Source organism: Apaloderma vittatum, unplaced genomic scaffold (genome assembly GCF_000703405.1).
Source record: "Apaloderma vittatum isolate BGI_N311 unplaced genomic scaffold, ASM70340v1 scaffold1069, whole genome shotgun sequence".
NCBI classification, from domain to species: domain Eukaryota; kingdom Metazoa; phylum Chordata; class Aves; order Trogoniformes; family Trogonidae; genus Apaloderma; species Apaloderma vittatum.
Window position 1 is genome coordinate 3,770 of NW_009736698.1, and position 21,800 is coordinate 25,569.

At 41.3% G+C, this 21,800-nt stretch overlaps 1 protein-coding gene across 1 annotated transcript; it reads left to right on the forward strand.

The window, feature by feature from the left end:
* Positions 1–201: 201 nt before the first annotated feature.
* Positions 202–21,782, forward strand: LOC104279688 (trifunctional purine biosynthetic protein adenosine-3-like). The gene is made up of 21 exons (XM_009877064.1): positions 202–346; positions 1,170–1,265; positions 1,954–2,128; positions 3,716–3,827; positions 4,285–4,344; positions 5,183–5,308; positions 5,990–6,077; positions 7,124–7,209; positions 7,581–7,749; positions 9,857–10,088; positions 10,224–10,318; positions 11,031–11,140; positions 13,332–13,530; positions 14,099–14,350; positions 14,643–14,795; positions 16,114–16,320; positions 17,328–17,471; positions 17,909–18,039; positions 19,669–19,810; positions 20,954–21,069; positions 21,510–21,782. Exons 1-21 carry the CDS (start codon positions 202–204, stop codon positions 21,780–21,782), a joined length of 3,111 nt encoding a protein of 1,036 aa, XP_009875366.1.
* The last annotated feature ends 18 nt before the right edge of the window (positions 21,783–21,800 follow it).

Sequence of the window (21,800 nt, forward strand, 5' to 3'; positions counted from 1 at the left end):
CAAATGATGCATCCATTCAGTGACTTGACTGGTACAGTTACTTTGTTCAGAAGTCTTACAGATACCTTTCTAATACAAACTGGATTGATATTTCTTACCAGTTACAAGTGAGAGATATAATTTATATGTCTTTGCTTATTTTTACATGGATTCCTGAAATAGATAGTGCAATGTATGATCATTCTGGCTTTGCACAGGTTAATGGCTGATCGAGTGCTTGTGATTGGCAGTGGAGGGAGAGAGCATGCGCTGGCCTGGAAGTTGGCCCAGTCCCCACATGTAAAACATGTGTTTGTTGCTCCAGGAAATGCAGGAACAGCGGACAATGGAAAAATTTCCAATTCAGGTAAAAAGGGGAAAAAATAAAATACTTTGCCAAGCAATCAGCAATACAGGTGTTGGAACTGAAACAAACTGACCACATTTGTGTTGAGTTGGTAGGTTATTACAGTTACTTTTTTTTTTTTTACTGTTACCACAAGTTATTTAAGGCACATACTTACTTTTTCTGTATGTTTTGTTTCTGAATTTTAGAACTGCCTAGTAAAACATTATACTGTATCTATTTTTAGCCTAGCTTATTAAGATAGTGAGGCTTATATGAGACTGTGTATTCCTACACTCTGTCTGTTTCCTCCCACACTTATGCTTGAATTCACTGACCAATTTCATCAAAAGTTGACAGAGGAACAGAACGCTCAAATTTATTAACTTCTGGATAGAAATTCTCTGGTATCTGCCCAGGTGGCTCAGCTAAATTTAGCTACATTGTGCATTGGCATTGAGTAAATCTTTACTCAGATGTTGAATTTTAGGTTCCTTATGAATTTACAGTTCTACGCTTTAAAGTTTTCACTTTGTTATGATAAGCAGCTTTTAAAAGTTTGTATTGATTACATATAGCAAATTAAATACATTTAATAAGTTAGCAGATGTGTATTAAAAATAATAGTGCAAATTGGCAATGTTCACTGTTCCTTCTGAACTCTGTTATATTATTTGATTTACTTTGCCCTTCATGGGCTGTTTCATTATTTTAATAATACTTTTTTATCATGCTTTTTAATCATACTTTTAATCATACTTTTTTAATCATGCAATGACATTCTCATCTCTCATCTTTTATTTAGGCTTTACGATGGTAACTTAATTTTTTTTTTTCATTTCAGCTGTATTAGTGAGCAATCACACTATTGTCACCCAGTTCTGCAAAGACCATAACATTGGACTTGTATTAGTTGGAGAAGAAGCTCTTTTGGCAGCTGGTAAGGCTGAAATAAATTAACTCAACAGTAAAAATCAGCACCTTGAGTTCTGCTTTAAAATTACCTCTTTCAGCTGCTAGGACACACACTGACTTAATTAAATTCAAGAGCAAGAAAAGTCAGATTATTGTGCAAACCTAAATTGTGGTAACTTAAAGCACTTGGCTTTATATCTATATGCTGCTTTTTGCATGTTAGAAATCAGCAAGTGATATTAGGCAGGATTAATCAGTAACGGTTACAACTAATCTTAGGTCTTCTGCTCTGCTTTCCTTTATATAAAGAGTTTCCTTGCAATAGTCCTAATATTGCTGCTGCATGCAACAGGGCCCAAACCATCATGTGTATTTATTTATTAGGATGTTGTATGGTAAGATCTCCATGTCTTAAATAGTGAACAGAAGTACCAGACAGTCCTCACAGCAGTCATGGGGTGGTAACTCTGACTCTGCTTAGCAACATAAAGAGCAAAAGACCTTTTAGAACTAAATCATGAGACAGGTCACTGGATATGCAGAACTTTATTTTAAGGATGAGTTAGCTGTCTGAGACAAGGAGAAACTTAACAGAGTGCCAGAATGGTTACATGGTTTTCTTTTTGTCAAAATGACTTGATGTTTCCAAAGAGATAACTTGGGTTTTGGTTTTTCGTTTTGGGGTTTCTTTACCACCCGTTTTTGATAATTAGGGATTGTTGATGACTTGAGAGCAGCAGGAGTGAGGTGTTTTGGACCATCTGCAAAAGCAGCCCAGCTGGCATCCAATATCAGTTTTGCCAAAGCCTTTCTGAATCGACATGGGATCCCAACAGCAAGATGGAAAGCCTTCACCAACCCCCAGGAAGCTTGCAGGTTTATTATCAGGTAGGTGTTTTGAAACTGGAAACTCCTCTGTCAAGTTATGCATTTGGCCTTTACCCAAGACAGTTAAATAGAACTTGCTAATTTTAAGGTCTTGTTCTTCTGAAGTAGCTACTGAATGAATTAGTTTTCTGGTTAGAGGCAGATGGTGAAGGTGCAGGGAATTTGAAGAGATTGATTTTTCTGTTCACAGATCACATCTCTTCTTCCCTTTGATTAGCTTCCTCAGGATGCTAGTTAGCAATTTGAAAGCAAAAAAAATTGTGACAGAGAAAAATATTTCAATAAATCTTTCTGTAAGGGTAAGAATAGTTTCTACACAGACAGATACCAATTAAATGCTGTCGGTGGAGTGATTTGGTCAAATATGCACAGCTTGAAGAGGGTACACTCATTTCTTCAAGGCCAGATAGCATCTCTGTTACATGAAGAGAGAAACGTAACTGCATATCTCTGCAATTGCTTTGAGCGGTGATGCCTCTGAAGTCATTGGGGATCCTTTTTGGAGAGTAACTTACCGCTGTGGCTATTTTGGTCCAGTCTCACAGCAGCTGCTGTGTTCAGCTACACTGCTCTGTGGCTGCATGCCGGTTTCAGGGACTTCATGTCTTTACTGTTTCATGTTACACTTAGTATAATATAGTGGAACTTTTTCCTTTTAATGAAAACAACCTTTTCACTGACTTTGCACGATAACAGCATTTAGTCTGTATTACTGCGAAGTGGAGAAACAGGCCAACAACTTGTATGTCTGTAAGCATGAGTAAAACTCAAATAGGAAAACTGTGCCTCAGGTCAGCACACTGACAAGTGGAGAAAGGGAGCTCTGTGTGAGCCTGCTTTGGCTGCTTGTACGAATCTAGGGTTGAGATTTATCCTAATATAAATCATAACGTGGCAAGGAGGAATGAGATGTTGTTTCAGGAAACAAGCTAGTAGTGTGTAGAAACAACTCTTCAAGAGTAACATTTTATTTGACTGTCCACAAGCCAGAGAAAGGTGAATGTATAAAGTGTGGTTAAAATATATTAAGATTATGTCTTTTTTTTCCCCCTTATACATTTAGCCTGTGTTTAAGGGTAAATGGAGCAATTCTGGGAAGAGAGTGTTAATACATTCATTCTAATATGTCATTCACATGCAAGACCAAACTCAGCCTTAACCTTACAGCCCTGAACAGAATTTCATATTACGGATTGTAATCTGGTGTTATAAAACTGTAAGTCATCAATGAGTTCATCTTTCCAAACCTATGAAAGGAATAGAATAGTGACACAGCTCAGGGAAAAGAGGAAGAAATTGCAAAGTGTTCAAGTTCAGTGAGTTGTCCAGAGATGTATATTGAGTTGATGTCAGAACTAGCAACAGAATTCATGGATTTCTGGTTCACAGGTCCTGTGCTGAGGGCTATAAGAGTCTATTCACCTCCATGCCAGGATGACCTAGCAGGGAATATGTTTTTCTGATGTGTTATTCTTCAACAGCTAAGAAAAAAAAGGAAGAATATGGGAGGCATTCGTCTTAAAACTAATAACAATTTCACTGGATGCAGTGGGGATGCCTGAATCTGACTTCTGCTTTCATTTAAAGCACAGACTTTCCTGCATGGGTTGTACGGGCGAAGGGCCCCGCTGCTAGAAAAGAAGTGACTATTGCATCCAGCAAAGAGGAAGCGTGCAGAGCTGTCCAAGAGATTATGCAGGTGCATAAATCTTTAATCAATCAGTGGGAATCCAATTCTTGATGTTCTGTAGCTTTGAGTTTGTAACTTTGGACGCAGGAAGCAAGTGTTCTCAGAAGAAACTTGCCCGTTTGACAAAGAAATGTCTCTGAGTATCAGCTTCAAATTCCTCCTGTTTGCCCCAGGCAGTGGGCAGTGAACAGGGCTTTGTAGAGTCTCTGACTGAACTTGTTCCAGCACTGAGTCCCCCTGCCCTGCCCCTCCAACTTTTTTTTTTTTCTTTGATTCCTGGGGTCTCATAAGGTGCATTTCAATGTCTCTTCTTTATCTTCAAATGAGATTTTATTAACTTTGCTCTCAAGTAAGCAAATACTTTTCATATACATATACATTGTTTTTCCTGTTAAAAGAAAATAAAGGGATGATTTAGCCAGTAGGTGTCATGTTTGCTAACTGGAGATTTTTATTTTTTGTACAGGACAGGATGTTTGGAGAAATGATTGTTATAGAAGAACTTCTTCAAGGGGAAGAACTTTCTGTATGTGATCGATGGTGTGATTATGTGCTTTTATTATTTGGCATTATTGCTATACTCTATCCAAAAACACACAAGCTTCTTGTTTCAAAAAATTTTTTTGTTTTATTCACACTTATATGAATAAACATGCAGTCTGAGCAACTTGATGTCATAATAACCAATGTGTGTTGTCAGTAGAATTTTTGTCTATGTTAGCCATAAAAGTGCAATTATGGTGATCTTTTTAGGTGGAAAATGATCCTTTTTTTCCTAAGGTGACTTAAAACATATTTGTGTGGACTTTGTCTTGGTAATTCTTGTTACATCATTTGTTTTGTGCTAACGTTTAGTGCCTTTTTTAGCACTTGCTTTACCATGCATTACTAGTCAGTGGCAGCATAAAACTTAATTATGCGTAGTGTAGGCCACATAAAAACTGAAAATGAGTTATTTGTGCAAGGCCTGTTCTGCACTGAGAATACCTCACGCTCATTCAGGCCCCAGATCTGCAAACATACAGGTTTAACTTAAAACATATGAATAATTCTGCCAAGATTATTCACAGGCCTTAAGGTTAGCATATGTCCATGTGACTGGTAGGTTGAGATCTAATTTATCAGAAAGGAGTTTTTATGAGGGCCACCATTTCTCTTGATTATTTAAAAACATGAAAGGAAGCTCAATGAATCCTTCAGGTCGGTGGGCTTGCAAGAGAGTAAGGGGATTCTGTTGCTTTCTGTCTTTGGTTCCTGACTTTTCCTGGCAGAACTGCACCTCAGCCTGTGATCGGCAGTTGTTAACTTCCCTTGGGACGACGGAGCATCATCAGTGTGTCTGTGTTTTGTGCATCTCTCAACAGTGCTTGTGCTTCACGGATGGTGTCACCGTTGCCTCAATGCCCCCAGCCCAGGCCCACAAACGATTATTGGATGGTGACCAAGGTCCAAACACCAGAGGGATGGGAGCCTATTGCCCAGTTCCTCAGGTATATCAGTCCTCCTCTGTAACCTGCAATAATGTTGATCTCATTTGTGGTTAATATATCTCCTTTAGGGACCTATCTTGTTTCTGTCACATAGACCAGATTTCTTCTGGAATGGATTGGTTCTTTGTTTGCATAAGTGCAATACAGGGCTCAAAATTTAGTAGTCATTCCTCAGGATTTAATGAGCCAGTGTTCTGAGGAATGGTCTCTCTTTTACCTTTTCCATTATTCCTAAACTTGGTGATTCTATGCTCCTGTTGGCATCACTTGAATCACCTGCAAAGTTCCCCTCATGCCTAGAGTCTCTATGTCTGGAAAGTAACCTTGAGTTTCTTCTTGTTGATTGTTAAAGCCCTGTGAATTGTCCTAAATATGCAGCTCAAGTTCATTATTAGTGTGTTTTTCTATAAGTACAGAAACAGTCTTGCTATGTACAGCTCAGGTTCCCAGTGTCTCAGACCTCCTTAAAATTGGTCTTTAAAAGAAAGAACCCAACAAAGAATCTTAAGAGACGGAGTGTTGCTGTCCTTCAGACAGCAGCACCCTGATGGAAGGAGTGCACTGGTTGGGGATTTGAGAGCAGAAGATATAGCTGAGGCATTTACTTACCCCAGTCCCTCCAGGTCCTATGAGCTAGTTCAGCAAATGTCATCACTGTCTCAATCAGCTTGATGTTGTCAGGTTCCAGAAGTTCTTCTAGAGAAGATCAATGATGCTATCCTGCAACATGTTGTTGATAGTATGAGACAAGAAGGAACAGCATATGTAGGTAAGTAAGCAATTGAAAAAGAAGGTAAAGTCATGTCAAGGTTAGTTTAATTGTTAGAAATTGATTTTTGAATTACAAATAATATTTTAAAAAGTAGTTATTTTTTCATGCATTATTAAGTCTCACTGGTTTTGATTTATAGCTCTTCCTTTGGAGAGAACTTTAGTCTTTTCTCCATAAAACATACTACACTCTTATTAGATTTTTTTAATTAAAACCGTTGCAACCAGACTCTTTATCACTTTTATAGTTGCACTGTTCACTCCTATGTACAGCAACATAAGTTTTCTTAAGATCTTTGTCTTAAGGCTGTTTTGAAAAAGGAAGGTGATGCTCACAGCTGTCACTTAATGCCCGTGGCTACTCTTGATGCTGAGGATCACATACATGTAAAGAGTCGGATTCCAGTCTGGGATATATTCTCTGCTATTTGGTAACTTTTTACAATGCCCAAACCTGCAGTAAGAATGTAGTGAGTGCTCAGCATTTTCATGATGGTGCTGGAGGACCTGATGCTTTTGTGGGATTTAAAATTTAACACTTGTTACTCTCAGGGGAGAGAATACCGATACCAACTTCAATACATTTTCATTTGTTAGTAGCAGTAATGAAATTTGGTTTGGTATTTTTGCCTGAAATACGGAGTTAGACATCGTTATTTATGCATAACAATAGTGCATTTAATGGTAAGAAAATCGCAAGGTCTGCATAACAAAAGGGGTTTTATGGAAACTGGTGTTTTCATCTCATCTGTTCCTTCTGATCTCTGAATGCCTGTGTTTAGGGAGCTATAGCAGAAGACAGAACTCAACCTGTTGATGCAGAAAGGTTACTTTCTGTTGTATTCAGTCTAAAATACGATGCGATGTTCCTCAGGTTGCTGCTTGTCACTTTGTTGGTTATCACGGAATCAGAATCCTTTTTCCTAACTCCTTAACAATTTGCAGAACTGCATCCCACATTCCAAAACACTATGAGGCGTTTAAAAGAGTTCTTGAAAAATAAATGTTTAAATTAACTTACTTGGCTGTGTTCTTTCTGTTCAGGTGTACTACAAACAGGTTTAATGCTTACCAAAGATGGTGTGAAAATTTTAAACTTTAAATGCCAGTTTGGTGACCCTCAGTGCCAGGTGAGTGAAAGATACTGGAAACTTAAATATGCTTCATTCTTTTACCTCAGCTTCTGTGAATTGTTAGTTAAAAACTTCAAGTTAGGGAGTTGTTCCTTGGTTTTTGTTTTTCTGGATAGAAGCAGAATGAGAGGGGCCTAAATTAATGTTCCTTCTACATAATCTTATATCATGTTTGTAAATTTACGACTGTTGCAAAATACGCTGCAAATTAACGCTCACCTGTATTTCACCAATCTACTGGTATAGGGAAATGTGGTATTTTCAGTTTGGCAGGTAGAGATATTACACTGTTAACTGAATTTTCCCTAAGTTGAATTTCAACAAACGAAACAAAAATGAGTTTCTATCTCTATGAAAATTTTCTGCAGGTAATTCTTCCACTGCTTAAAAATGATTTTTATGAAGTGATTCAAGCAACAATTGATGGGAAACTCTGCAGCTTCATGCCAGCCTGGTCAGAAAATAGTACAGCTGTGTGTGTGGTCATGGCAAGTCCAGGATACCCAGGAGACTATGACAGAGGCATGGAAGTAACAGGTAACCACAGCAGGTTGTTCACTTCAATTTCAGAGCAGTATTTCAGTGTGTTTGGATTTACCTCTTCTCCAAGAGATCTGTAGAGCTTTCCTTCATCCCAGCCCTCACACCCTATCAGAGTCTGCCTTCACCCATCACTCCGTGTCCTTGTGAAAGGGCAAGCTGTTCGTTAACATCTTTTCACTAGAGTGTATGCCTGTCCAAAGTGGCAGAGGGGCTAAACATTTAAATTTACATCATTAGATAAAGCTCCGTCTATAGCTGGTTTCTGAGATGAGAAGGGGATGGGGAATTATGTCCTCCTGGAACAACTGTGCTGCGTTCACGTGGAGTTACTTCCACAAACTGCTGGAAACGTGGAGCACAATGTTGTCAGCACACAGCTGCATTTTCCTAGCTTTATTCCCTTGCCAGGAGGTCACATTATCTTAGCTAACACCTGGCCAGGTGATAGGGGTGAGACTTGAGGATTTGTGGCCTTTAAGTTAGAAGCAGTACACGCCTCCACCATGACCGTGGTTCCTTCCCGTGTGCCAGCCAGCCAGGGACATTGCTATGTGATACAAGACCACTTATTCATAGGGCTTGAAGGGGTTTTGGAAATATGGGCATGTGGCCTTTAGATAAATATTCATTTTCTGTGTTAAACCTCTTGTGGCTTAATATCTCATTACAACTTTTTAAATCTTAAATTTAAACAGAGGGTGCTGTTGGACTGCCTTGGCAGTCCAGCGCTGTGCCTTGTGTAAAGCAACCGGGACAACTGATCTTGTATCAAGGCCATCTTATTTTTGTCAGAACTCCAGTTACGCTGTATCATCCAGGGAGAAGGTCATCTTATATTGCTTTTTCCCTTGTCAAGATTTCTGCTGTCGTGTTCCTCTCACCCACCCTCTCTTCCAGTTCCCTCACTGTATTTATTTTGTTTTGTCAGTGATATTCTGGGTGACTCTGCATTTCTGTAACTGTAAAAACCCAAACCATATTACTGAATAAATCCTTCTGCTAGTGAGCTACTTTTTAGTAGTCAGACTCAGGAACTTAACTTTTTTTATATTAATCTGATATTATTTGATATTAATACTTTTAGGAGCGGGACAGTGTGATGCCCCCTACTCATTAATCACCAAAAAAAAGACAAGCAAACCAATGAAATTCAATATATGCTTTTATTAGTATACTCCAACCTCTGGAGTTGTGTGGGTCTTATAATTTTTTCTCCTATTTTTCACAGTGATTTCCACATTTTAATGAATTAACAAGCATTTTATTCTGGAGTGTTCCTTAAAACATGACGAGAAGAAGTTAGGTTTTCGTTGCAGCAAGGCCAGCTAGAGCTCAGCTTTGACCTTGTCAGGGCAGTGCTGTGGCATGTAACACACTGTACCTTCAGCAAGTATAAAAGTCCTTTCTATTTGTTTATAAGACCTCTCTAGCTGATAGCAAGGGGAAAACTTTTTCCAGGCGATGGCAGCAGTTCCTCCTCTTCCCTTATCCTCTCCTCAAAATACAAATCCAAAAAACCATGTGAAAGTTTTGCTTTTCTCTAACAGGAAAATACATGGAGACAGATGAAAAGAAAAAAATAGTAGTTTGTTTTAGTTATTGGATAGTCATCTACAAGTGTTGGTAGAGCATTGATTCCAGGCATGGCAGGGAATTGTGTGGCGTGGGCACACAACAGAATAGCGAGGGAGGTGCTGAGGTAGCATTAGCATTAGTGATCTAATGTCAGAGACAAGGGAGAATCCAGGCAGTAAACCAGTATGAATTGTGGTTTCATACAGGAAAGCCCCGCGTAAATTATTTACAACTGAGAAATGCAGCGCAGCTTTGCCATGGCACAGAGTAGGTGTATGTCCTGTTATGGCTCCTGGATCCCTTATTTCTGTTCCTACGTGGTCTGAGTCCTTACTGGACATCTCAGAAAAGGGAGTCTTAGGGCCAGTGGAGCAGGAAACCCTTTGCTGGTAATGCTGTTTCTCAGAAGAAGGGTGAGGTTGAAAGCTTTATTGTTGTTCTTTGACTGAAGCTGCTTTGATCTTCACTGCTTTGCCACCATAGGATGTGATTTAAAATAGTCAGAGAATTCCTTTTGCTTTTGTAGGGCTGCTGCAAGCCAAAGAGTCGGGACTGCAGGTGTTCCATGCTGGCACAACGCTGAAGGATGGCAGAGTGGTGACAAGTGGTGGTAGAGTCCTCTCTGTTACTGCTGTTAAGGAGGACCTGATGAAGGCCCTGGGAGAAGCCAACAGGGGTGTGGCGGCCATACATTTCAAGGGTGCCACTTACAGGAAGGACATTGGCCATCGGGGTATACGGCTTCTCAAACAGTCTCTGTATGTAAGCAAAGGCACTAGCAGAAATAGATGCTAGTCCAAAGTTTTCTATCTGTTGTTCCCGTTTGTGTGGCGAGTGATGGTCTGTGCAGGAGGTGTCACTACTGCTGCTAGCATGTCCTTTACTCTCTGCAGGGGTCTAATATACAAAGAGAGACATGTGGAAGCTGTAACCAGTGATGTTTTATTTCATCAACTGGAAACATCAGTTGCAAGTGGTACCAGATCAGGTAAGGCTGGGAAGAATCTTTTGGTTTCCTCGGTATATTGAACAGAACAGACCTTCTTTTTCTCCAGGAGGAGAGCAGTGCATTCTTAGCATTGAAATAGAACTTGGGAAGCTGGACTCGGGTCACCATGAAGAAAGATAACTCATTTTTCTCTTATGCTTAATTAAAAAACAGTTGGCTTACCATAGAGGTGTTTGCACTTTTTTAAGGTTAGTCTAGTGAGCAGAATAATGCCTGGATTAATGGAATAGTTTTGTACATCACCAGACAGAAGTAATTCTACCAGCTGTATATATGAGTACAACATCCAAACAGTTATGGGGCATGGCTAACAATCGTGAACTTGTGATTTGCTCTTCAGACTATGTCCTTTATTCTTAACAGTCATCTACTGAGGAAAATTTCTTGTTGATGTTTTCCCCTTAGAAAAAAGTACCAACATAAAGAAAAATGAACAGCTGTTAAGTTTGGTGAAATGTTTAACTTTTGCTATACACAATCCATAGGTTGCAAATACAGAATAATTAAGATCTATTTACAACACTATGAAATGTGTGGCTTTGGGGTCCATGCTTCATAGAGCTGTGGTTCTGTCAGTCAACACAGTGCTGTCTTCTCCAAGAAATCGTAATTTGCAGCACTTGCTTTGGTGAGTGTTTTGGGTCTTTTTATTTCCCTTAAAAAGGATCCTTGACCTGTTTGTACTTGGCAGGCAATCATTCAGAAGTACGAGGCTTTGCTGGTTTCTTTGACTTGAAAGCATCTGGTTATGATGATCCTATCTTGGTATCTCAAACTAAAGGCCTTGGACCTAAACTGCAGGTAACTTGCAACTTGACTGTAGCCAAGCTTATGTTATCTCCCAAGACTGTTTTAAATGTTACAGCCACTTACACCATCTGCAACCTTCTGAGCATTATAAATACATCTCAAGTCCACTGCGATGGTCAGCTAAACTTTATAGATGATCATTTGAGCAAAACCTGCCTATATATTATTGAGAATCAGAATCATTAAGGTTGGAAAAGACCTCTAAGATCCTCTAGTCCAACCATCAACCCAACATTACCATGACCACTAAACTATATCCTGAAGTGTCACATCTGCACTTTTTTTGAACACCTCTAAGGATGGCATTAACCAAAAAAAAATTAGCTGAGCACTTGAGGAACTAAGAACCGGAATTTCTGCTATAAAGTAGAGGGTCTACATGCTTTGAGAAAGATCAGTTCAGAGGAGTACTGGGGAGTGTTGAAATGATAACTGTCAGACCTGGCTTAATAAATTGTATGCAGAGAGAGAACATGATTACCTCTATCAGGGCACTGGGGAAAAGAAGGATGGAGGAGATAAACATGAAAGGGGAAGAGAAGCCAATAGATTAAGAATGCTAATTACACAAGAACACACTGGGTAAGTTGAGCCAGGAATATATTTTTATATCAAATCAGAGGGTGGTGTTCAGCCATCAGAGGAGTGAAGGTTTGGAGCTGCCTTTCCCTGGTCAAGCACAGTAACTTAAATTGTTCCAAGTTGTTGTTTATACCTTTAGTAGTGGGATGATACGGTGTGGCTTCCTGCAACCTGAAGGAGACTGAGCATAATAATCTTGAAGGCGTTTTGCAGTCCTACATCCCTGGACACCTCTGAGCATGCAAAAGTGATTGGTGCTGGCCCCTGTGAGTCTTTGTTCCAACTGCTTGGCAGAAAGACATTCCCAATTGTGTTGACACAGACTGTTCCCAAGACTTTTCCTTGGCCAAAAAAGTTGGCTGACGGCTGTACGAATTGTTACTAGACCAGTGGGAGAGAGATGTTATAATGCAATGAAGGACTGGTTTCCATAGCACGTTTAAATCCACCAGCTGGTAAAAGAAATCAGGCTTGTAACCCAAACTCAAACTGTGTTTAGGTGCTGATCTGTTACCATTTTGAAGCCAGTGATAGTATTTAACTGCATTTTTCCCTCGCTCATCTTTCTGTACTGAGCTTTTCTGCATAGGTGTAAATACACCGATAGAGCTGTGTCAGTAAAAGGTAGTTACCTTAAAATTTACCCATACACATACAATCTTCGTCCTGTATCAGACCCTGAAGTGGTAGCTGGCAGAGATTATTCGCACTGTGTGAGCTGGTGCTGTGCATCTGTATCTGGCGTAAGCGGGACTGCTCCAGGGTATCCCTGACAGGGTAGAAACCTCCACTTGTAATCAAATAGTGTAACTGTCACCACTTTATAGAAACCACAATGTCTGGATCAGGTTTCATTACTTGTAGGATGCAAACACCTCCACAGCTTTAAAAAAAATCAAATAGCAGCCTTCCTGAAGGAAATACTATTGCTTTGTGAAAGACTTGTCTTTCAAGGGAGCCTGCAGGCCAGGCCCATGTTGTTGTCTGTCACACGAGATCATAAGGCTTCTTGGGGAGGGTGGGAGTGACGAATCTCCTTCCCTATGGACTTGGAGAAGAAGAAGAAAACTACCTGATAGATTGTTTCAGTTTTGCTGCATGGCTCAGTGAAATCAATAGACAAAAGTAAAGCAGAACAGAGTGATCTTTGAGCAACCTGATCTTATTTTTGGAAATTGACAGGATGTTCTATAGGTTGAATATCCTGGGAATTTGTAATTGCTTTTGGACACCTCCTAGTCTGGATTTGACAGAATATTCTAAAAAGCAAGCAACCAACCCAGAATGACAATTTCTGGGTTGCTGGAGCTAAAATGTGAATTAATGTTTCAAAAAACAAAACAGATTTTTCTTTTCTTTGCAGGAAAATGAGCTGGTTTCTCTTGTTTTAGACTAGATGATGTACCAGGTTATCTTCACAGAATCACAGAATGTTAGGGGTTGGAAGGGACCTCTGAAGATCATCTAGTCCAATCTTCTGCTTGTATTTTCTGTAGTGATTTTTTTTCAGAGAAAAGGAGATTGCTGCTTATTTGAATGATTGCTATCTGAGTTTTGAGTATTTCTTGTCACCACTGCTGGTTCCCACCATGTTTTGCAGATTGCACAAGTATGTAAAAGACACGACACCATAGGTCAGGACCTGGTTGCTGTGTGTGTCAATGACATCCTGGCCCAAGGAGCGGAGCCCCTCTTCTTCCTCAGTTATTTTGCCTGTGGCAAACTTGATGGTGAAGTGGCTGATACAATCAAAGAAGGAATAGCTGAAGCTTGCAGAAGTGCAGAATGCGCTTTCCTGGGTATGAATACTCCTCTCCTGTGAGATTTGAATATTCTGATGTTGAAATGATTACTAGTGAAATAGATTTTGTGGGCAGAGGGAGTATGTGCATTAGAACTGGTTTCTATCTGGTGGAGAAAACAGTTGAGTGTTTGGACTTAAAATCTGCTTCATCTGTAAAGTGGGTCAGCACAGAGGGATGATTTTTACAATTCATGCATTTGGATCCTTATTCTTGTTTATTTATCCTTGTACAAAGGAGAGCAAAACAATGCCTCACATTCTTCAAGTGTTAATATGTTTTCATTCCCTCTCTGATACTCATTCATAGCAGGGAGATGCCAGATAAGTAGCGTGAAATGGAAAAAAAAGTTTCTTCTTTCAGTAACTTCATGAGGCTTTTTTTGTTGAAAACTTGAGGTGAGGTAAGAAACCAAGAAGGATTTTTAAAATATATCTGAATGCACTTCTTAGGCTGCAGGTTTCTGCATCTATCTTGGATACCTTGCTTATTATAGATTATAGATTTAAAGTTAACAATAGAACATACTTACAACTAGTGGTGACTGCTTTCTCTCCCCACTTAGGCAGGGAGATGACTGAGGTGACTGGCTTGTATTCTTCTGGAGAGTATGACCTGGCTGGCTTTGTGGTTGGTGCAGTGGAGCGAGGGCAGATGCTTCTGGGGCTGCAGAGAGCTGATGAGGAAGATGTGCTCATTGGACTCGCCTCTTCTGGGATTCACGGCCGTGGCTTTAGTGTCGTGAGGAAGATTCTCCTAATGTCCTCCTTACACTACTCCTCCCCAGCGCCTGGCAGTTGCGGTGACAAGACTCTGGGTACAGTATCTTTCTTCTCAAAAGCAAACCAGCAAAGGAATTGTGTTCAGGCATTTTCATATCTAGATGCTGCCAAGGGCTGTTTGCTGCTGGATGCGTTAGAGTTAATCAGTCTTTGGGGTAGGTATGTGGGCTTGTGTCCACAGTTTTGGAAGTGTGGGCCAGCACTTTTTGCTGCTTCCCAAGGTTGTTTGCCACAAAGAGCAGAAAGGAACCCGTTCAGAGAAGCATTCCCACTAAACACCTAATGACCTTTTAAACAAATGTATTGAATTGATGCTTTTGTTTGCAGGAGATACGTTGCTGACCCCAGCAAAGATGTACAGTCCATCTTTGCTGCCTGTCCTTCGCTCAGGGCATGTTAAAGCTTTTGCCTTCATTGCTGAGGATGGGTTGCTGGAAGGCATCTCCAGAATTCTGCCAGAACATGTCAGTGCTGTCTTAGGTAAATAGAAAATATGACTGTTTCTGTTTGACAAAATGTATATCTAGCATGGATCTGACTTTTCAGCTTTAGTTACAGAGATACTAAAAAATTAATGTGTCTACATAGCTGGAGACTGAATGAGCCGAAGTCAGTGTTTTTCCGAAGAGCCTACGAGAAGCATTCCTGTTTCAAGTGAGGATCAGGTGATGAGCATCAGTATCTCATGGGAGAAGAGACATTTCAGGAGAGTTTGAAGGCAGCTCATCTCTAGGACAAAAGGTGTTTGAGAATACTGTGTATTCTGCAGGACACCTCTCCATACTAAATATTTTGACCAAAGAGTGAAGCTGGTGGAGAGAGCTCATTTGCATGGTTTACTCCACTGTACATGTGTATAGACACCAACACACATATTCAGTGCAGTTTTATGGTAGGTGGTAGCTTCCCGATGATGTGTTAGCATTTGACATCTTTAAGTAAGGTAGAACTTTTTCTCTTGAACGCAAAATTAGGCAAAATATTCAAAAGTTCAGAATATTAAAGAAAACCATATTCACGTGAGTCCAAAAATATTGTGGAGATGGGAAGCAGGGAAGGAAGGTGTCTGCACATCTGTTTGTATTTCTTTAGAATGGCACTTGAAAGGAAAGAAGCAGACCCAGCTTACTAAAGTAGTGCCTAGCTTGCTTGCCAGTGCCTGGTACCACAGACGAGATAACAAGCCCAAGGGAATATTAAGTTTTCTAAAGTAAAGTTGAGATGGCAAGGCTGCGCCGTCAGGCTTTCCACAGACAACCTAGGGCCATGCTGCTGTGAGCAGGATCACCATGAAAGCCCATCCATGGTTCCCATCCATGTATAGAACACTCAGCCCGGTTCCAGTCTGCCCATCAATACGATCCAGTATACGCTCTTTTACTAATTATCGATTCTTCGAAACAGAAAACCTGGATCTCCGTAAGTAGTCCCAAAAAGCCAGAAGATTATTTGTCTTGTGGCTCCTTTACCTCTTACAGAAGAGGTGTGAGTCGTCTGTAGCTTCTTCCTTCTGGCCGATAAGGGATGAATACATTTTGATTCACCATCATTTCCTACATGTTCTCAGTAGAAAGCCCAGAGAAGACTTGGCTTGCTTAAGCTATGGCTAGAAATATCTAGCTAAGAAGAACCTATAAAGCTGTCTGGAAGTAGGGTCAGTGTCCTCCTTGAATGGTATTCTTAGAAGAGCAAGAATGAGTCTCTATCAGCTCTTGTATCATACCACTGTCATTGTATATAATAAAAGATGGGTAGCAAACATTTGTGCTGACCATATATGGATTTTGATAATTTTCAGATGCTCTCAGCTGGAAGATTCCTGAAATCTTTTGCTGGCTTTACAAAGAAGGAAACCTCTCTGCAGAGGAGATGGCTCAGACATTTAATTGTGGGATCGGTGCAGTCTTGGTTGTGCAGAAGGACCTGGCTCAGCATGTTCTCAAGGATGTACAGAGACATGAGGAGGCTTGGCTGATCGGGAAAGTTGTTGCCCCTTGCCACACAGGTTAGCAGGTGTCCTAATGGGAAATGAAAAACACTCATTAAAATTAAACGAAGTGTGTTTTTATTCAAAGTGTGACAGATTGGTCCGTCTCACTTCAGAGGGGTTTCCACTTAGGGATGGGCTGTTTAATTTTTAAGTTGGTACAGGATGGTTCTGGGAAGTGCTGAGCATCTCCCGGGAGGCACCAGTTATCCTTAGTTCTGTAGGCACTGAGGAGACTCCCTAGTGCAAAGTTTGTGTAGTCCACATCTTTTTCCTGTTGTTTCACAAGGGTGGAGCCTACCTGACACCTTCACATCCAGATTGCATTATTAAATACAGTGAGAAGTGAATGTCTTTTTTTCAGAGTGACAGTACTTGAGTAACGTCTTACCTAGGTACCTGTTTGAGACATGAATAAATCCCTCTGATGACTATCCGTAGGGACTCAAACATTAGTTGATTCTATATTGCCACAATCGTAGTAATCATCCCACCTCCTTTCCAACCCTTTCCCCACTCACACGAATCCCGTGTGAAGGTGGCGGATAGGCCACCGCTGCGTATAGTCACATGTGTTGGTACGTCTTCATTCTGGTGTGTCCACTGATTGACATACAGCAAGACATGACGCAGAATCCCTCTGGAAACCACTTAGGGAGCAGTTTGGGCAGCCAAAATGCAACCTCAGTTCTTTTGACATGATTTTTAGTGTCATTTTGTAACATGAGAGAATGAGGAAGACAGGTATAAAAGATGGGGATAATCCTTGAAAAGACCGTGCCATACCTAGGCCTTTGTCAACAATTCTGAAGTGAGTGACACGGAAGAGATCAGCACAACTAGTGTGAGCTGCTTTGTTCAAGTGGTACGTGTTTTTGTAGTTCAGTTAGTGCTAACATAAATTCATCGCTGATAGGCTTTCTGTTAATCAAAACTTATGACTATTATGATAAATAATAAAAAGTAAATTTAGATGGAAAAGTAAAATCCAAGGTATTTTAACATTTCCTTCACATAATTTGGAGGAGGTTCTCACGTCGAAGTTGAGTATCTTCTAGAAGCTCTGCAGCTGAGCAGCCCCCAGCACCTGCTGAATAACGCTGTTGTTGAGAGTCAACACCAACCCAGAAGGAACAAAGTTAAAGTAGCTGTTCTCATCTCTGGAACAGGTGAGCTTTCATTTATCTTCACACAGGGAAATGTCCTTACAAAGCAGAGGCTGAATTCAGCCTCAACACAAGTGCACCCACCTTTTTTTTAATTTTCTGTAGAGTCTGTGGAACCTTCTTAAACCGTGGTTGCATTTTGACTGGAAATCAAGAAGCTGTATTGTTCTGCTTAACAAATGAGCCTTATTAGTGCACAAATTCCTTAGTCCTCTACTATTTGCGCAGTTGTTGAAAATGGTATTTTTGTTAGATAAACAGGACTGAGAGCCAATTCTCAGTGACATAGGTGCTCATATATTTCATGACCTGTATTTTGTGACCTACTATAGGGGATCCTGCTGTGGCAGGGGGGCTGGACTAGATGATCTTTTGAGGTCCCTTCCAACCCCTGACATCCTGTGATTCTGTGATGAGTGTTTCCTCTCTCTTCATTTGAGGCACAAACCTTGCTGCGCTCATCAGTTATGCAAAAGAGCCAGGCAGCTGTGCTCAAGTTGTACTCGTCATCTCCAACAAGTCTGGTGTGGAAGAACTACGAAATGCAGCTCGGGCTGGAATTCCTACCAGGGTAAAAACACCCCTTTAATTTCTTTTTTATCACCAATTCCCAACTACTGAAGCATTCATGTTTTGCTTTTGTTTAAAACCTTTACCATGGATAAGTGGATGTAGCAGAAAGCTGTCAAAGTTATCAGTAGAGACAAAGCTGGAAGCTGTGTGGATGGTGCTCGCTGGAGGCTGCGAGTCTTTTCTGTCTCTTCAGTGAGTTCAAGAATCCAGAGTTAGGAAGGAATATAAGGAAGACATTTTTACAATGAGTGTGGTGAGACACTGGAACGGGTTGCCCAGAGCAATGCTGGAGGTTCCATCCCTGGAAACGTTCAAGGTCAGGCTTGATGGAGCTCGGAGCAACCTGATCTAGGTAAAGCTATCCCTGCTCGCTGCAGGGGGGGTTGGACTAGATGACCTTGAAAGGTCCCTTCCAACCCAACACATTCTATGATTCTATGATTCTATGGTTCTATGATTCGAAACTGCAAGTGCTTTGATGTTTTGGGTCTGCAGCTGTAGCCCACACAGCTTCAAGGTTTAACCGAAATTAGTAACAGGTAAGAGTGTTGTCTCCTTGGCTCATCCCTTCTTAGAAAGACCTTTGTCTCATGTGCTCAGTTACTTTCAGCAGCACCACACAAGTCTTTGCTCTTGCGTGTGGTCAGTAGAGCAGCACTGAGTAACAGAAACTTTCAGTGGTTTGTTTCATTAAAAGGATATATAGAAACAGACTACTATCATGTCATTTGTAAAAGTGTAGAAAATGGGTTTTTAAAACATTCAACACATTGAGATTTCAAATGCTGTCCACCAGGAACTCCAAGTTCTAACATTAGATATTTTGAGCATCTATCATGTTTGTACAGCTGTGCATGGATGGAAAGAAATACGGTTGGGGGCATGAAAAAGTTTTCGGTGAGCTTCCTCAACAGCTGACTTGGATTCGTGTTACTTTTTTTTTCTGGCAATATAAAGACTCATCTCTAGGAAAAAAAAGTTACATTGTGACGAAACTAATTCACCTTTTCATAGGGAGGAGCATGACAGCTTTGTTAGCCCCTTATTTGAATGTCCTCATGAACAGAGTCAGGAATCAGCACTTACCATGGGAGCTGAGGCTGAGAGGTGGAGTAGAAATAAAAAAGTTCCTTGACTCCTCCTACCCTTACACAGAATACCTGGCCAGTTTGCTCTTTCTAGGAAAGTTCATGATTTTTAGGAAGCCATTGCAGACTAACAGGTGGTGATGCTGTCAGCGAGCGATTTACTATTTTCACTTTAGTCTTTGGCTAGGCATTCTGGAGGTCAGTATCTTCTGATATACTCCCCCTTATTTCCCTCTACACCACATTACCCCCATGTTTCTCTTTCTACAGGTTGCTTTTCTTTGTGCACATTTTCTACATGTCCTACATGCAAGCATCCTGCATGATACAGCCAGTGTTAGCTAGCGATCGGGGTGTTCCCAGGAATGTTTATATGAATGAGAAAAATCACAAATATCCTGAGCAATGTACCAATACAGCTTTTAAAATCCTTGAGTGTCCTGGAATGAATCCAATTTGCTTTCTCTTTGTTGCCCAAGTAGCTGCTCTCATTCAGGTTATTTCCTTGATATGGCTTTTGATGTGCTTTAATGTTTTAGGTGATTGATCATAAGTTATATGGGAGTCGCTCTGAATTCGACAGCACGATTGACCGAGTTCTTGAAGAATTTGCAATTGAACTAATATGTCTTTCAGGATTTATGAGAATTTTGTCCAGTCCTTTTCTCAGAAAATGGAAGGGTAAGAAATTACAAGGGTAAAAGAGAAATTAGAATACAGATGCTTGGTCTCACCAGAATTACAGTCATAGTTCTTCGTCTTTTGGCTAAATCTCTCAGAGCCTTGCTGACACTGAGGTTTGCATGAAAATCTGTGGGGCTGCCCTATGCTTTCATTCGTTCCGGACAGCAGGACTGTGCTGGGATTCTGACTGTGCATTGGCAAGGAAACACCTTGTGCTGACATAGTGATTAACAAAGGGGCAAAATCAGGGTGACGGAGTTTGTCTGTCTGTCTTCCTTCTGGAAAGGTGAAGTGCATGTGTAGCAGGTGGGAGTTTGGTTCTGCCAACGGTAGGGGACAGGGAGCATAACTGTGTCATTTGTCAAGGGGCTGCTCTGGGGAGTTGTGCTGAGCTTAGTCGCTGCAGTTGTCGTGCAGAAGGAAATGGGGGGGAGACCAATTTCTTGGTCCATCTCTCTCCTGTGCTGCCCCGAGGGCTGCACAGTGTGGCACCGCTCTGCACGCCTGAGTGCGGCTCTGCTGTGGGGCAGAGCTTTCTTTAGACACGTTCCAGGCCAGTGGAGGGGGGGACACACAAACTCCTCTTTCTTCCTGGCTGTGGGTGCCAAGTGCCAGCTCCTCAGGCTTTACTCAGAAGTTACTCGCTCACTACACAGATTGCACTTGGGCGTGCTCTTCTAGGGGTGGCGTTTCTTATGAAAATCACTTCCATCGGTGCAGTGGCTCTGCAGGAGGCTGCGGTCTGAAGGCCTCCGCTTCCCTCCTCTGCAGCACGAGGGCTGGTCACCTGGGAGGGGAAGGACTGACTGCTCTGCCTGTGATTCACGGTTGCAGAAGCAACCAAGGTCCTTGGCCTTAATGCTCGCTTGGCTATTGCCGAAGCCTGCACACCGTCACCTGTGTGAGCAGCGCTTCCTCACGTTTCCTCAGAGATTGTGACAGCATGTGTATGTTTGCTTTTTAAGCTAAATCTGAACATGCCCTGTTATGTTTGACTGCAGTTGGGGCCATTTAAACTCCTGGTCCATGCTGAATGCTGCTCTTTTGAACCAATGATCACATCTCCCTTTTATTTTTAAAGGAAATTCACTTCAAATTGATTTTATTTTGCTTTTCTCCTCCTCTCACATTGATGCTCAGGGAAAATTTTGAATGTTTCCCCGTCACTTTTCCCACCAATCAAGGATGGAAATGCCCAGCAGCAAGCCCTGCAAAGTGGTTTCAAAGTCACAGGCTGCACCGTGCATTTTGTCCTGGTAAGTGTCCTCTTGCCTAACATTGAGGAATTTGGTTTTTTGTTTTCTTTCTGAAGGCAGAAATGGGAAAAGGTAGCAGGAATATGTGGAAATCTTGGGATTGTTACCAGTAAAAAACAAGAGGATGTGGGGGTCGCATTGTATTTGTGGTTTCTTGAGGACCTATCTTCTTCCTTCATATTACGGTGGGGTTTTTTTCAGTTTCTCCTACTCTCAGCAAACTGCCCCTATCTCTCTTCCTGCTGTACCCTGTAATGTGATGCAGGTACCCCTCATGGAGGTCGAAAGCCTCTCTAGATGTATTTTAAGCCTCCTGCATGCAACTATGCACGTGCTCGCCGAGATCTCTTGTAACACTTTTGCCCCATCCATGTTGTCCATAACTTTCCTGGGACTGTTTGCCAGCCTTTTCTAAATGACTCCCAATGTCTCCATTTTAGGAGGAATCTAGCCCAAAAGCAGTGATCCACCAGGAGCCGGTATCTGTGAAGGAAGATGACACGGAAGAGACCCTGTCAGAAAGGGTTAAAGAAGCCGAGTGTCGGGCTTTTCCCATTGCCCTGCAGCTGGTGGCCAGTGGATCAGTGCAGTTAGGAGCCGATGGTAAAACCTACTGGAAACAAGAGAGCCAAAGCCTGTGTCTTCAAGAAGAGAAGAGAGACTGCACATCTTCTCCCTTGGCTCTGGAGCCTCAAGAAAATGGTGTGGAGTAGCCAGGTTAATGAGTGGCT